The sequence below is a fragment of the Lutra lutra genome, chromosome 15 (assembly GCF_902655055.1).
Source record: "Lutra lutra chromosome 15, mLutLut1.2, whole genome shotgun sequence".
NCBI lineage: Eukaryota > Metazoa > Chordata > Mammalia > Carnivora > Mustelidae > Lutra > Lutra lutra.
The window spans coordinates 33,579,719-33,597,343 of NC_062292.1; the positions used below are offsets into that span (position 1 = coordinate 33,579,719).

The following is a 17,625-nucleotide window of genomic DNA, read 5'->3' on the forward strand; positions in this document are numbered from 1 at the left end:
TGTGTGTGTATTTATTTCTTTAACCAAAGTACTATCATTGGAGATTACAGGAAGAAGAAGAAATAAACATATGCAGTTAATCCACTATCTTTAGGAATAAACAAACCATTCCTTGCATTTCCTCCTGATACTGCCGGTTTAGGCGAACTGGTTTAATATGTACTAAGACTTGCCATATATATAAGCTTTTTTGAGTTCAATAATATTTTTTAAAGATTTATTTGTTTGAGAGAGGGGGGAGAGCGCGCATGCACGTGTGTGCACCCATGCGAGCAGGAGGGAGGGGCAGAAGCAGACTCCCCACATTGGACTGGATCCCACAATACTGAGATCATGACCTGAGCTGAAATCAAGATTCCAATGCTCAACTGACTGAGCTACCCAGGTGCCCCAAGTTCAATAGTATTTTCATAAATTAAGAAACTGGAATCAAAAATAGTGATAACTGGGGTATTTGGGTGGCTCAGTTGGTTGAGCGACTCCCTTTGGCTCAGGTCATGATCCTGGAGCATCAGGATCAAGTCCCACATCGGGCTCCCTGCTCAGCAAGGGGTCTGCTTCTCCCTCTGACCTTCCCTTCTCATGCTTTCTCTCTCATTCTCTCTCTCAAATAAATAAAATCTTTTTTAAAAAATTGTGATAACTGGTCAAGTATTTAGGAAAGACTTTACAAATTTATTACTTAAATAAGACTTAAAAGAGAATGTTTGTCCCAAGACAGCAAATTTTTATACTTAAATGCAGAACTTGACTTATAAGCTACTGATATGCAATTATAACTGTAAATCTACAGATAATATTGACATCTTAGCAATTCTTTGTATGAAATATTGTTCACTATTATTCACTGCCCCTCGCTTCTATTTTTAAAAAAAAGTGTTCTCAAAAAAGAGAGAGAGAAAGAGACCATGCAATGGAGACCATTTGCAGCCTCTTAAAACAAATGAGCCCTTGAGCACTTTACAGAAAGGTTGCCGACTGCTGCTTTAGACACTGAAATGTCAGTGGAGGTGGCATGTGTTAATTTGGGGCAGAAACCTGAAGGAACAGGGATTCGTTTGCTACATCCTCTGACAACCAGCAACGTTTCAGAAAGAACCTCCTCCAGCCATCTGGATCCCAGAGTGACGCCAGCACAGAACAGAGCCCCAGCCGGGCTCCGGCAGACACACAGCACAATGAAAAAGGAACCTCTGATGTTTACGAGCCATTACAGCTTTCAAGGCAGGCCAACTCAGAGTAACCCAGTAGCAACTGCTGGTGATATTTCACTGACGACATACAATTAATTCCCCCCACGTGACTGAAAACAGTAAAACTGCACTGACTGAAAGAATATTTATAATTCAGACTTTTAAATAATCACTCAAAATATATTTCGAAAAAGTTGTATCTTAAAAACATGCAAGGGCTGAGTTATATTTAGTTCCCAAAAAAGTTCCTTTACTAGGTATTTGTATGGTTAAACACTTTTTATACCATTGGATTAAAGGAATTTTACTTTGGGGTGCCTGGGTGGTGAAGTGTCCTACTCGATTTTGGCTCGGGTCATGATCTCAGGGTCCTGAGCTGGAGCCCTGTCTTGGCTCCGCACTGAGTGTGGAGCCTGTTTGAGATTCTCTGTCCCCAAGCTTATGCACGTGCTCCCTTTTTAAAAAAAAAAAAAAAAAAAAAAAAGCACTTTTACTTTCCTCTTTTCCAGATTGCTAATGTTCCTTCTTATTTTGAAATTTGAAAAACACACTGCAATAATTTTTTCTTATGGACTGGCACCTAATGAAGATTGCTACTGAATTAAAACAGTAAATTTATCCGCACATGAATAAGACCAAACAAACCAAATTAGTTAACAGTGTCAAGTTCCTATATGCTAGATGATGTTTTAAATTCTTTACGTGGATTATCTCCTTTAATTCTCACAAACATTTTCTGAGGCAGCTTTACTGTTACTATCCCCGTTTATGAATGAATACATGAGGTCTAGAGTGGCTGAGTATTCCCCCAAGAACACAAGTCAGGAAGAAGTGGGAAACCAAGATGTGACCGCACAGCCTCCATGCTCCCAACCTCCCACCCAAAGGCAAACAGAAACTTGGCCATGAATGCCTAAAAATTCTGACCTTAAAACTGTAGATTTCTATTATCTGGTAATTCTTTAATCTTTTATGACAAATCACAAACGAGTTACTATAAAGAAACATTCTTTATAATGTGATTACAGCGCAAGGGACAATGCCAGCTTTCATTTCAAAGTAAAATATATCCCATCACCAAATTAAGTTAATATGAAAAAAGTACTTATAATAATACATGCTATTTTCCATGAACCAGATCTTATTCCTTGAAAAATGAACCAAATTAAAGTTTAAAAGGTTCACTTTATTTTTAATTGTAGAATAAGGAAATATTAGGAGATATATTATTTTGATTATATAAATTATATACGTTGATGATACAACATGAGATAATTCAAAAACTGTGTGTACCAACCTTATTCAGTTTTCACTTCCTGTCAACTCTATCAGCTTTTACTGCCAGAAAAAATGTGAGCAGTACTATTCTGGTCATCGTTGCCCAAAGTGACAGACTACGAAAAGACCACTGTAAACAGGTAAGATATAGCCTATATAAAAAATTGTAGATCTAAGACTAGATAAAGGAATCTTAAGACATTTTTTTTTTAAGACAAGAGAGTACCTTTTTTTAAAGAGTGAGTGAGCAAGTGTGAATGGGAGGGGCAGAGGGAGAAGCAAACTCCCCACTGCGTGGAGACCAAGGTGGGACTTGATCTCATGACCCTGAGATCACAACTGGAGCTGAAATCAAGAGTCAGGCGCTCAACTGATGGAGCCACCCAGGCACCATGAGTGTATCTTTAAAAAACAGTAAATAATGGCAGAATGATTCAAATTAAGGATAATCCATTTCATTTCAAGTTAACAACTAATATTTCTAGTCTACAGAGTTTTCATGTAGCTCACTCATTTACTCATCCTAACTTTGTGAAGCAGTCAGGTCACATACTCCCGTCATATCCCCGGTGCTAACATGAATGTACACTAGGGAGAATTAGATTTTTCTCAAGAGTATCTCTGCATGCTCAACACTTAGAAATATGCAGTTCACTTAAACAGGAGCTTTCAGTAATGAGTAAGCATACGCGGCATGTGCAGGACGACCATGCTCATTTTTAGTGATAGAAATCACTTAAAAATATATGCCTAATAGAAACAGTATCAGGAACTGATATTCAGGCTTATCATGTACTATCATTTTTTTTGGACCAGAATTATTCTTTGCTCTGAATAGAAGTAAGTAAAATGTAACTGTCAAGTGGAGATTTTTTCTGGCTCCTGCTATGTAACAGGAACATGATGGGAGAAAATAACTAAGAAAAAATTAAAGGCTGCTTCTGTTGGCTATTTCTTTTGTCTGTAAGTGGTAGGTCCCAAGAACAACCTCATTCAATGTTACTGTTCGTTACTTACCAGCCTCCTACCACATAAACAATAAGCATAGTGGATACAACTCTACTTTTACTGTTCAACAACCCAGAAAAAAGGGACTTCCTCATCATAATGTACTAAAGTGCACCTTTAAAGGGAAGGAAGTACATGGAAATCTCAGCTGGCATTAATGAAGAAAGTACGTATTCAGGATGTCTACTACCTAGACCCTCCAAAAGAATTATTTTTTTAAAAAAGATTTATTTATTTATTTATTTGTTTATTTGACAGAGATCACAAGTAGGCAGAGAGGCAGGCAGAGAGAGAGAGAGGGAAGAAGGCTCCCTGCTAAGCAGAGAGCCCGAAGTGGGTCTCGATCCCAGGACCCTGGGATCATGACCTGAGCCAAAGGCAGAGGCTTTAATCCACTGAGCCACCCGGGCACCCCAAAAGAATTATTTTTAAAAATAGCGGTCAATATTTATAACTTGAATGTTAAGTATCTTTCCATGATGTTTCTGTAAAGTACATTATATTACTCCTTCTTGCTAATGCACTTTAGAATGTTCTTAATTATAGAATATGCTGCCCTCTTGAACCTAAATTTATCTGTCATAATCCTCATGCCACTCTAAATTGATCAAATAGTACCGTCTTTCCATAAAGCATTTGTTAATTTCTCTCATTAGTATTACAAATAATTGAAATCAGTATCTTGGAAAAGTTAATTGCATAAAATAAAATATAGGAGAAAGGAATATAATACATGTACCTAAAGCTTATTCTTTAATTTTCTGGCTTATTTAAAAAAACAAACAACTAACAAACACGAAACAAGAATGAAGTACATATTGGTCCAGTGGTTTATAGTTTAGTCTTGGATGGTACAATGAAATGAATCCCAATTGAATTGATGTTCTTTATTCCCTATATTCAATATACAGAACAAATAGTTTAACCACTGAGATTTCAGTTTTTCCCACTCAATTTTCCTGCATGTTCAAAATTTCTTGAGACATAGGATTTAAACTTGACTTCTTTTTAGTCTTATATAAAGTAAGAATCTGGTTTAAACAAAAAGCTTCCTTTTAGGCTCTAATTTCACTTCTTTCACTGAAAGATTTACCTGTTAACAATTCTTCATGTGAGACTAGAGTTATTCCTCTCCACTGATAATATATGCTCAACTACTTTGAATAACTGTCTCTAAATAGGTCTGTAACTATTTAGTTTTATACTAAAGTGAGCCATGAATCGTGTAAGTGTTATCGTCTAGGGACCTGAATTGCACACATGCAGCTTTCTCCTTCACGTAGTAACTGTTAACAGTGATCATTAGTTTATCATGAAGTATCTACTTTAAATTGCTTTAGGATGAAGAAGTGTAATCTACATTGAGAAAATGTAAATTTCTGACAAGGTAGTATGTGAACGTAGTGAATATGAAAACAGGAGAAGCCAAGTTTTAAAAGACATTTGCTAATAATACAGACTAAAGTATGATTCTTAGAGGGACACACATTTCAATTACAGAGTATAAGCAATAATTTACCTGTCTTAAAAATAAAAGTCACAGTATAAATATCAAACTAAATTAATTCAGTCTAGTAACAAAAAAAAGATAGGCTATTTTTGAGATACAGGAAATTTTAGGAATTACAGATTGAAAGTGCAGGTATCTAAAAGAAGATCTTCATTTCAGTAAGTCATGAGGAAGGCTGATCACTCTACAAGACTGTGGCATTAAACTCTTGAATGGGGAATTATATGAACATATATGTCCTTTGTTGATTATTATTTAGAAGTAATACATTGTGATGTGTTCCTACTTAATTACTCTAAGATCATGATTATTGGATTCTAGGTCATAAAAGATTCCTAACAGGGCTATTTTAAGGATATTGATACTTACCCGAGTATGGATCTCAGTAAGAATTTCAGAACTATCAGGTTTACCTGAATATGTTAATGCAATCAATTTAACAAGTATTCACTGAACACCTATATTCTAGGTTCTATAAAAAATAAGTATAACTAAAACCATTTAAGTCAAACAGACTCTATTCTCGAAGTATTTAAAATCTAGAAGGAAGACATAGAACAAGTTCAATAACAAGAAAATGTATGACTAGCCGCAGAAACAAGCACCAGAGGCAATAACTGAGAAATAATATGTACCACATGCACCCACTCGCCCACCCATCCAACCAACATTCACACAGCAATAACCAGTACTCGCTACTTGGTCTACAGAGACAGATAAGATCAACTAATTTAAATTTGTATTAGAAACAGTCTAACAAATTTCTATAAAGAGGAGATTTAAATTAGACTTTAACATCTGAGATTTAAGTAGATTCAAATTATAATTGGGACTGACATTTTAGAACAATCTAAATGAAGGCAAATCCCTCATGACATTGGCCAGGTCTCTTGCTTTAACACCCATTCTGTTCTTCTCTGTATTTCTTCACTACCACAAACTGCCATCACACTCCTCCTTTTCTGAATTTTTTCACTATGCCTTCTGGTCCTCCTGATCTATGATAAACTCCTCCGGAACCTTAGTTTCTTCTCTGAACCCCAACATCTTACTTCAACCCAAATCCAACTCTTCCCTGAGGATACATCAACCTCTGTAGACTTCTCCTGGTTACACCGTCACACCTGAAATGCCTCAGGGTCAAAAAGCACCTAGTAAGTAGCTCTAGCCTTACAACTTCAGTTTCCTCATGTTTTCTGTGTGTCTCAAGACTGAAATCGAAGTTTCGGCTGGGCTGGGCTATTCTTACCTGAAGGCTCTGGCTGAGAATCTACCTCTAAGCTCCTTCGAGATGTTAGCTGAATGCAGTGCTTTGCAGTTGTGGGACTGGAGCCCCCCATTTTCTAGCCAGTTACCCTGTGTACATTACGCTAACTAAATACTGTCTGTGCAAGGAAGGATTGCGAATGTTTGTGAGAGACAGAGTGAAGATTATTGTTAAGAAATCTGGGGGATGCCTGGGTGGCTCAGTTGGTTGGACGACTGCCTTCGGCTCAGGTCATGATCCCAGGGTCCCGGGATCGAGTCCCACATCGGGCTCCCAGCTCCATGGGGAGTCTGCTTCTCCCTCTGACCTTCTCCTCGCTCATGCTCTTTCTCACTGTCTCTCTCTCAAATAAATAAATAAAATCTAAAAAAAAAAAAAAAAAAAGAAAGCTGGGAGGCTGAATGAGAAATACGACTGGACTGAGGAAAGGAGGAGAGGCTGCTGCAGGCGACTGTTACACACGGTAGTAATGCGGTGCCAAAAATGCAGGTAAGAGGGTGACTGGGGTTCTCCCCTGGGGAAGAGTGCCATCTGCACGCCGCTGAGCATAAGAGAAACATTCCAGTTATAAGAAGGATACACCACGGTAGGAAGGGTAACTGCCAACACTCCAGCTGTTGAGTATGGCCTAAGAGATCACTTAAACAAGTAAACAATACACCGTATGGCTATTTCAACATTTTTCAGTCAGGGTTCTGTTTGAAATCACTGGCAGCTAAGTCTCAGTGGAATAGCAATGTCCTAAAGGAATCGGGACGACTAGAGAACAGGCTTATGGGGAAGCTTCTGAAGAACAAAACCGAAAACCATCCTGCAGGACTGGCCTGGTGAGGACATCCTGCTGCCGCCCCCATTGGACACTTACGTGCCGAGGTCTTTTCTCTCCTGCAACTGCCGCTGTCTAGCACCAATACTGCTTCTGCACCCGCAGAGCTGTTTGGGAATTACTACTGACCCTGAGGACCAGATTCCTCCAACATCAGCCTCATGCAGGCATGAGGGGAGTGCAGCACCTGCTTCTCTGCTCAGTCTGCCCTGAGGTTTCCTGGAAATGAGTCAGAGTCGCAGAGCCCAGGGAGCATGGCTCCTGCTCTAGCTACCAGTCAGACTGGGAAAGAACTTTTTAGCTTACCTGTAGGGGGTGGGACTAGTAGTTGGGGCTTTCTCAGACATTAGAAGATGGTTGAAGATAGGGAAGAGTAAGAAAACATAATCAGTGCCTGAACAAAACACAACACATTTAGCACACAAAACTCATCTGAAATCCACCTGTTTCTGTTCTTACCTAACATCTTTCCCAATATGAATTAGTAGAATTGCAGTATCAGAGATAGATGGGACATTTGGTTTAATGCCCTCATTTTACTAATGAGAAACCTGATGCCTAAAGAGATTAGATCATTTATCCAAGGTTATAACCACAACTAGTTAGTAGAAAGAACTCATGTTTTTCAACAGGAAAGGAGACAAAAGAGAAGAACAATTAAATACAGGCATTAAATTTGAAAAGTGTGACAATGTAGAGAAAAAAATTCTCCAAGAGCAGAAGATGGATAGTTTTATTCAGATTTAAATGTTATGTCTTAGAAGCTATTTGTCCGGCATGTTTTTTGGTGAGCACGCCTCAAATTTATTGTACTGGTTGTCAGAAACACAGAATTGATGACCATAAGCTAATACATGTAATGTACAGAAATAATTAAGTTTGAACACAGATAAAACCATATTATTTTCTATGGCTTCATTGCCTTTGTGAAATGAATATAATTAATATAGAATTGGGAACAGATAATTTGAAGTAAATAAACACAAAATACATACCTCATGATGATATAGTCATTCTCTTCTAATTTAAATCAGGTATTTCTCTAAAAGAATGTATTTTCCACAGATTAACTAGTCATCACTCAGACCAAATCATGAGAAAGTTTAAAATCCTATTAAGAACTGCAGACTATTCAATTTTATAAAAAAAAAAAAAAATTATCTTTTTCCCCTCTGGAATATTGCCTGGACTTTCGTTTTTCTCTTCTCTGATAAACTGATATTATATTTTTAAAAAGGACATTTCCCCAAAATGGTAATTCTGCAATTTAAAGTTATAACAAGTTATCAATAAAGGCTAAATATTGTCCTATAAACCAGCAGGGATATATCATATTTATTATCACCTTTTGGTTTTAAAATAATCTAGCTAAAAGTGGATAGTGAAAAAAAAAAACAAATATTGTGAATGAGTATCCTATAAGATCAAATGTTGTCTGGTATAAATTCAGTGAGGCTCTGATTCTGGACTTGTGCTTTAAAGCTTAAAAAACTCTAAAATACACTTTCATTTAAGGACACACATCCATTCTAAAATCTCTGTATTTGTATTATAAAAATGCTCTTAATTCAATATAACACAGGGAGGAATAAATATAATTCATAATTTACACTTATAGCCTATCACAGATGTTTCTCATTATCTAAATAACTATGTGGCATAATGTATCTTCCCAGTTTAAAGTAGTTCAGCTCTCCTGTGCTCTGCAATGTCTTGTGGGAGGTTAGTTACAAATATGGAGAGACAGAGAGAGAGAGCTGTAGGTGATGAGAACCTGGAGGGAAAAAAAAAATAAAGAAAAGAAAAGGGAGAACACCTCATAGACCAAACTTAAGTATTCTCCCAGAGATACGGCAAAATCTTTTTTTAAAAAGGGCGCAGAGTATAACAAGGCCAGGTCTTCTTTTGAACCTTTAAAAATAATTTCATAGGAGCTCTGGAAAGATAATCAGTCATGAGCTCGGCAGTAGTACATAGTCTAAAAAAACAAATAATTTCTGCAGTATAGTAAGTAAGATATGGGGCTAGATCTTGCTGTATCACTTAGTTTTAACCTGGAAAGAAAACAATAAATTCTGCAAGGAGTTCACTTTGATGTCATAATCAATCATCTAATAAATATTTAACAAGAACGAACATGTAATTCGTTCTGGACCAGACTCTGTGAAGGATAAAATACATAAAATGAATCACATATAATCTTCAAGGGCAACTTTTATAGAATGAGAAAAAATTATACCTACCTATCCGGGGCTTAGAAATTTTGTAAAGGTATGATTATTACATAAAAAAAATTGAAAAAGTTGTTGGGTTGATCATGGATTTTAAAAATTATGGATGTTACATACCACGACATAAATCGTATTCAGGCTATTTGATCAGATACTCACAGAATGATTGTAAGAAGGTTCCAATATCACAGGTAATGACATTTTCCCTTGAAGATTCAATTTTGTTAAATAAAAAATCTTTTCCCCCACAATCTTTTCTTTTTTCATGCGATGTACACCATACAGTCTAAACCGAACAGCATAATTTCCAATCATCTCAGATTCAACATGGTTAAATTTGAATGTTTCTGTGAAGACAGGGCATGGTCCTCTCTGGATGCTGGTTTTTGCTCTCTGTTTCTTTATAGGTAGAAGAACAAGGTGTACTTGCCATGAGTTGCCACCTGTCCTGTTATATGTTGGGATATCTGTGACAGCTGTCACTGTTACCAGAAGCTTCTGTTCTTGGGAGTCATAGTCAAAAGTCACATCCAGTGTGCCATATTTAGCTTCTGGCTCAGGATCAAAAGGTTTAGGAAGCTGTGAAGATGATCCTTGAGCTGACATATCCTGAGAAAAGCAAATTTAAATGTTTTCAGTTTTTAGCTCTATTATTTAAACTACCATGTAAATAAATACCTGACATTTCTTTAGGAAGATGATGTGGAAACTGTCTTGATTTGCTGTCAGAAAGAAAGAAATAGTAATTAACAGTCAACTACAATCAAAAGCTACTCTACAGGGCCAGGACAGTAAAAGTGGTAGCTTTAACTCAAAAACTTAGTAGAACAAAGACAAAGAATTTAGTATCCTCCAATTTTAAGAAAGTTGGATCTATGTCTTTATGATGAGAATTGAAAATATATATTTCAATGTGTATCTCTCTTCCTTTTGTAGGAAACTACTACATTTTATTTCCAACATTAAAAACAACATAACTGCCAGCTCCATATGAGGCTGGTGAGAGAGAGAACATAAATATGAGTGTAACGCCATCGAAAAATATGGTCCCATTTTCAGTTTGTTCTAAAACGTCCACATCTGTAATAGAACGTAAACAAACATATTAAGGATTGGAAATCAATGAAAATGTGAAATACGAAAGGATAAATCCAAAGGCCTCAAAAATAACTACAGCCAAACACCACTTCTCCATAACACACACACATACTTTTTACACTTTAACTTCTAATCTGAATTTAAAACTATGTATTACTTCCTAATGTCAATTACTATTGAAAATTGCTGACTACATACTTCAAAAGTTCAAGAAGGGCTGAAACTATACATTTTGATTATGAGATTGAAAGAAATTATACCCATTCTACCTGGAGCTGTCTCAAATTCCTGCCAGTCTAACTCTCTGGAATGTACCACGAGTGTCAGCTAGTTACCAACAGTGCCAAACCCAGGTCTCTGACCTTTTAACTATACCACTTTGCCCCATCAAGTATCTTAATAAATCTTAAATGTCTTTAATTTTGAAACGTGGACCAATTTTACATTTTTCTGTTTCTGAACTTGTCCTTAGTGCCTATGGTAGCAGTCACTACTACTAGTCCCAATCTTCCCTTTTTCCATTTCTGAGAAGAACCGCCTAAGTTTTAGGCAGAAAAACACTGAATGGCAAGAGCCCGTATTTCAAAAACTTGCCTTATGGCAGATACGCTGATGAGACTCGGCCTTCGTCAATGGGGGAGCAAACAGAAGTTATGCCTGAAACTTCCAGATCAGGTTTACATATTACTTGCCCTTCACTCTCTTAGTCTTCCCACAAGCAGATACACACGTAGTATGTGTGCCTGGACTTTGCGGACTAGCACAGTACATCAGGGGACGGCAAAGTGACAAAAACCAACAACAGGGACATCAGAACCCTGAACCCCTGAATGGTATTGTAGAACAAAGTCACCTACTCACCCTGAATTGTCTTTAAATGAAAGACAATCTTTGGTGGTTTTTAGCCACTGTATTGGTCTCTTATTACAGCAGCTTAACACATACCTAACTGTTATACTATGAGCCTGGCCATACTTTGGGTGTGTGTGTCGGTGCTGTAGAGAACCAAAAACACTCAGGTCTTTTACATAAAATCTGACATGTCTACCTATGGTGACCTGCTTGGTACTATGTATGAAAAGAAAGATAACCAGTGAAGAACAATACTTGGGGAGAGGCAACAAACTCTTAAAGAAGAATTCAGGTTTTTTAAAAATGGAATATGATGAAATCAGGGTAAACATATTCTTACTGTCAAAAAAACTGACAGCTTAGAGCAAAATGTTTTAATGTATGCCACATCATAATTGGCAATCAAAGATGATTAATTACATGGTTTTGATTTTTCAAAGAAATACTTTCTAAAATAGTATCATAATAGCTAGGATATTCAAGGAAGTAAGAAATTTCATAAGGTTCCAGAGAGGGCTAAAAGGCGGACCTTTACAGATAAAAACTACTTTTTGTGTTCTGTAACAGGCAGCTAGAAAATAATTCTTCCTTTCAAGGAGTCTGAATTAAAGTTTTGAACCATTGCGAGCTAGCAATAAGTTGTCAATAGAATTTGTGACCTCCTTGTCAGGGAACTTTCCAGAACCCTCAGTCCTATCTCAGTTCAGTCATGTATGTGAATGAGCTCTAACATAGCTATATTCTGGATAAACCAAAGGAAAGTAAGAATTTTCTATTTGATAAATAATATCTATCAAAGGAACAGTAGGAAGCAAAATAAACTTGAAAAAACACAAGATTGGGCTTTATACTAACAGGAGCTATAAAAGCATCTAGATACTGATATAATGTGCACTTGCTGTTTTGTTTGAATATATTCAATTCTGCTATAGAGGAACAAAAACAAGCAGCATACAAGAGACTCATCAGTGTTAACAGAGAGCAAGCTGGCGGCTTCTGAAATATGGGCAAAATGCAAAGGCTGTATTAACTATAAATAATGAATCAGGAAGTAACTTGAGAGGCAAAATTCAGAAGATACAGTAACTACAGATAGTAACTAAGTTAATAACATGGAATATATGCCAAAAAGAGACATAATAAATAAAAAATATGAGTACTATCTTGAGAAAGGCATGCAAAGCCTAAGCTATGATGACGTCACCTCTGAGCTAGTAACAGCTGTATCAACCGTGTGCTCCTTAGATCAAAGTGCGTATAAAAAGGCTAAACTGGCAAGTTTCACTGATGACCAGGAGTACTTGTCCCTGAATCTCTTCCAGAAAACAAAGTTTTGGGCCCTTGGCACCCCCGTTCAAATCTCGACTCTTGGGGTGCCTGGCTGGCTCAGCTGGTAGAGCATGTGGCTCTTGATCTGGGGGTTCGTGAGTACCTGCTCCGCGCTAGGGGTACAGATTACCTAAAAAAAAAAACAACAAAACTCAACTGTTGCCCTTATTGCTGCACCATATAAAGGGAACACTGGGAACACTGATGGGGCATAAAGAGCGACAGGGACGTATGGGCATGCCCTAAATCAAGGCTCACACAGTGTGTTCCTGTCACCTGTACCTACAGACATCCTAAGTGTGTTTACCTAGCTCATCTTGCTCCTCTTACTTCTTACTTTCTATGTGAAATAGATTAAAACACACGTAATCTGGAAGTGACAGTAGGAATAATCTGCAGTAATAAGATGACACTGGAAATGAATAAATACTTTAGTTAAAGGAAATAATATACTTCACTAGGAGAACTAAATTAACATAAAAAAAAAATAAAACACACGTAATCTGAGCATCTGAATTTGGTCCATGAGTCCTCCGAATTGCCTGGTGGTGCACTGGGAGGGTACCAAAGCATCAAAGGAATTTCCCACACAACGATTTAGGTCAAGAGGGGCAGCAGGATATGGTCGGTAAGAGCCCTGTGTGTGAGTCAGGCCAACCTGGGTTTGGATGATAGCTCCATCATCTGGGAGGTGCTGATAGGCAGGCAAACTGCTTCCCTCTCTGAGTCTCAAGGTCTTCATTTGTAAAATGGGAATAACTTCCTGAAGATGAGGTTACTAATGGAAAATACGCTGACTGTAAAGCTTATAGCAAAATCTCTGGCATACTCGTTGCCAGCTATCGTTGTGGGTAATTCCATGACCCAGGCTTCCCTGCCAGCCTGTTGGCTGTCTCTTGGGTGAGCAAGCCTACGGAACAGGGGTCTCAAATAAGTTCAGGCACAGGGCACAGGGCAGGATTCTGTGTAGAAAATCATGGACTCCTGGTTGTATTAAACTTAAAATACCAATGAAAATTTTCTTCTAAGTTAGATACTATATTAGAATACAAGATAGTAGAAAAGTAATAACAGATAAAATGTGTTTTTAGAAATTGTATAAGAAAAACGTAAAATTAAGGGAATTCTGTTCATAGCTTTACTTTCATTATTTAATTTTAGCAGAGGATGAAAATTCACCCAGTAAGAACACTGACACACTGCAGTATTATGAAATGTTGTCTGGGACAAAAGTTGTAAAAACCTGCAATGTGAGAGGAAAAAAAACCGTAAAAGTACGTATTACCTAATGGAAACCTTTAAATTACCTTTCCGTTTTCATCATAAAAGGGACATTAAAACAAATCCTTTTTAGAACATAGAGACTTCAAAAGTTCAACATACCAATTTTTGTTGTCATTTTCACATTTTTGCTTCAAAATAGGAAATAAAATGTAACCAACGACTCTGAACAAATGTCGCCATGCATTCAAGTTTCATTAGTAAAGCTGAGCATTACTTATCTCTTCCATATCCCATGAATTGAAAATGCAAAAACATTATTTTTGAAAAACCTATAAAACACGAATGAACAATCTCCCTAAAGTAAAAATATCCTAAATAAAAGAATTTTAAAAATAAAAAGCACATAAATAGGAACCTCAAGATGAAAGAAACAGATAAGTAATTCCAGAATGTTTTGTTAAAAATGTGAAAATAAAAAAGACCTCTCTTGAGGCTGAAACCGGGGGAAGATTGTATGTTTCAGTAGCTTGTGAATTGCTCTCATTTTTAGCTACCCGTCCTCCTTTTGGAGAAAACGGAGGGTGGTGCGTGGAGAATGATTGGGACAGTCCTGCTAAGTCTGCCAGATAAAGACGAGATCAAGGATAACAATGGCACTGTAAGTCACCAAGGACAGGACAGTGATAAAACCTTTTACTGAGAGGAGAAGCACAGGGTTATTATCATCCCCCAATAACATCCACGTAAAAAGCTCTAGGTGCTGTGTTACTTACTTCCGGGCTCAGGACTGCAGTGCTGTCACTGGGAACATCTTCTTCATATCCTTTATTAGGAAAACTTTCTAGTTCATGACCTGTGCTTCCTTCACTTGGGCACTTGTTATATGAGCATCTTGGACTGTTGCTGCAGTGGGAAAATTCACATTTACTGTCCCCAATTTCTGAGGGCGTACACGAGAGATGGGGAGAACCACTGTCATCCTGATACGGTGGTGGCTGCAATTCATCCAGTGGGGGCGTTCTTCTCATTCTCTGAATGCAGTTTCCTGACAATGATTAAGAATCTGGTCACTGTTTCCAATTAGCCTCAACATGCAGTACAGTCCACAATTACTGTAAATAACTTTAAAAAAACTGGATTAAGAAATTTGTGGCAATGTAACTAGTAGATTCACTCGTGAGCTTCCTTCCCTAATGGAGAGACGCAGAAATAAAACAGCCTGGTTTCCCACTCCTCTCCCCCTGCACCGTAAGATTGGGAAAAATAAAAGTCACATACGCAGAAAAATGCTGTTATAGACCATAAAGATGGGAGAGCGAGAAATACTAGCAACTAGCCTACTTACTGAGTTCTTTCTTTCACAACAATCTGGAAGCATATGCAAGTTTTGCCTGCTCCCCTATGATGTGTGGCCTCTCCAGCCACACTGGGTACAAGTACAGGAGGTACCATGAAGATAAAAACCTCATTTATTTTCTTCAGCTACTGAGATGGACTTAAAGTAGGATTCAGTTCTGCCGTGTGAGAAACTATTCCTCCACATCCACCTGAGATCCAGAATCCTAAAATGAGGTGCAGTGTGAATCCTGGCCTAATCCTCACGGATGAGCAGAGACAGAACGCTGCGTTCCAGCGGGTCTCTGCAATCAGCTGGCTGGCCTTTCCCCGCCCCAGGCACCCTGCATCCCTCCTAAAGTACACGGCCCCACCTTGTCTACAGCAGGCGTCTCTACCTCCAGCAAGGAACCTGAAACCACATTTTCTTTCAGACTTAAATTATCCTTTCAATTTTTACCTCAATGATCTGTTTCAGGAGTTAGGAATAAATAGGTCTGTGAACAGGATAGAGATGGAGGGAGGAGGGGGATGTAAAAAAATAGAGTTAAGTTTACAATTTAAGAGTACCTAAGTCTCTGAAGATAAATCCTGAATGCACTATCAGGTATTAAATTTAAACACTGCTCATTTTTTCTTTTAATGGACTGTGGCTCTCTGTTCTTAAAAGCGGCCCTGAAAAAAGGTGTTTTGTATTATAATTCTTATAATGGAGTTTAGTTCAAATGCTCAATAGGTCTTCTGTTCTTCCTAAGACAGTAAAACTTTACATAAGAAATACAAAGCTCATTTAAAAATTATCACAATGCCTGGTTCAAATGAGAAATATTAATTTGCATGAACTTAGCACAAATTTACATATTTGCTCAGAAGCCCTAATTTTAGAAAAAGAAAACTAAATGTCTTACCTCGTGAGTCTAACATACCAACTTTAGTTTATAAAACATAAACCAAAAATAAAGAGGTTACTGAATTAACATACATGAAGCTAAATTTGAGAAGGGAAGATAGATTAAATTGATACACTGCACTTAGTACCAAATGAATATCCCAGATTTCAGAGAGGGGGTTCCAGGAAACCTTTGGTTTTCCTGATAAAAGCAGGCAGACTCAAGTGGCACGCACTTTTTGTCCTCTCTCTTTCCTCTGGCCGGGAGCTGCCGCAGCCATCTTGTAATCGTGAAGTAACAAGCCTGACAATGAAAGCTAAGGATAAGGAAGCAGAAAAATGGAGAGTATCTGGGCAACTGAAATATCACTAAGTAGCTATCTCCAAACTTCTGAAGCATCAGACAAATTCCTCTAGGTTACAAAACACTGACAGCTGGATTTTCTGTTTCCAAATATATTCTCTATTGACACTTTAAAAATTACTTAACCAATATCCTCCCCTCATTAAAAATGTATATTTAATCGGCCATTGAATTATAAATTAAATGGTAATACCTAACATTTGCTGTAACATGAAGTCAATTAAAAATTTCTCAATGTAGGGGCACCTGGGTGGCTCAGTGGGTTAAGCCGCTGCCTTCGGCTCAGGTCATGATCTCAGGGTCCTGGGATCCAGTCCCGAATCGGGCTCTCTGCTCAGCAGGGAGCCTGCTTCCCTTTCTCTCTCTCTCTGCCTGCCTCTCTGTCTACTTGTGATCTCTCTCTGTCAAATAAATAAATAAAATCTTTGAAAAAAAAATTTCTCAATGTAGAATACTCTCTAGTTCTATCCATGTTGTTGCAAATGGTGAGATTTCGTTGTTTTTGTTTCTGGTTTTTTGCTAAGTGAAGTAAGTCAATCAGAGAAAAACAATTATCACAAGATCTGATATGAGGAATTTGAGAAGTAGGGTGGGGAGTCATGGGGAGTCATGGGGAGTAGGGAGGGGAAAAAAATGAAACAAGATGGGACTGGGGAGGGAGACAAACCATAATAGACTCAATCTCAGGAAACAAAGAGGGCTGCTGGGGGCTTGTGGAGGGAAGGATAGGGTGTGTGCTATGGTGAGTGCTGTGAATTGTGTAAGACTGATGATTCACAGACCTGTACTCCTGAAGCAACTAATAATTATATGTTAATAAAAAAAATTTCTCAGTGTAGTGGTTTTAGGAGTCAGCATACCATCTTTTCCTTTAACTTTGTTTTTTAAAGAGAGGTCGTCTTTCCCAGACCTCAGACTGAATGCTCAGCGTATTATTATCTCACAGGTCACACTGGAGAGAACTGGGTACATATCTATTCCTCAAACCATCTCTTAAGGGGGGCGATGGGATTACCACAATTGACTTAATCAGAAGCCATCAAAGTGAAGCTGGGGATGGTGTTGGGTTCAATGTCCATATCTGCATGGAAGAGAGTAGATGCCACTCATCAAGAAGAAAAGAGAAAGTGCTAAAATGAATAAAATTAGATACGAAGACGGAGACATTACAACTGGTACCACAGATATAAAAGATCATATGAGATTACTATGAACAATTAT

At 37.7% G+C, this 17,625-nt stretch overlaps 1 protein-coding gene across 3 annotated transcripts in view; it reads right to left on the reverse strand.

Moving 5' to 3' along the window:
• The window catches only part of SYT14 (synaptotagmin 14), a 193,206-nt gene that overhangs the window by 43,130 nt on the left and 132,451 nt on the right, over positions 1–17,625 (reverse strand). For all 3 annotated transcript variants that reach the window (XM_047705248.1, XM_047705249.1, XM_047705250.1), the window contains 2 exons: positions 14,590–14,861; positions 9,473–9,922 (listed from right to left, as the gene is read on the reverse strand). In XM_047705248.1, the coding sequence (XP_047561204.1) occupies positions 9,473–9,922; positions 14,590–14,861 (722 nt within the window). The remainder of the gene's footprint in view (positions 1–9,472; positions 9,923–14,589; positions 14,862–17,625) is intronic.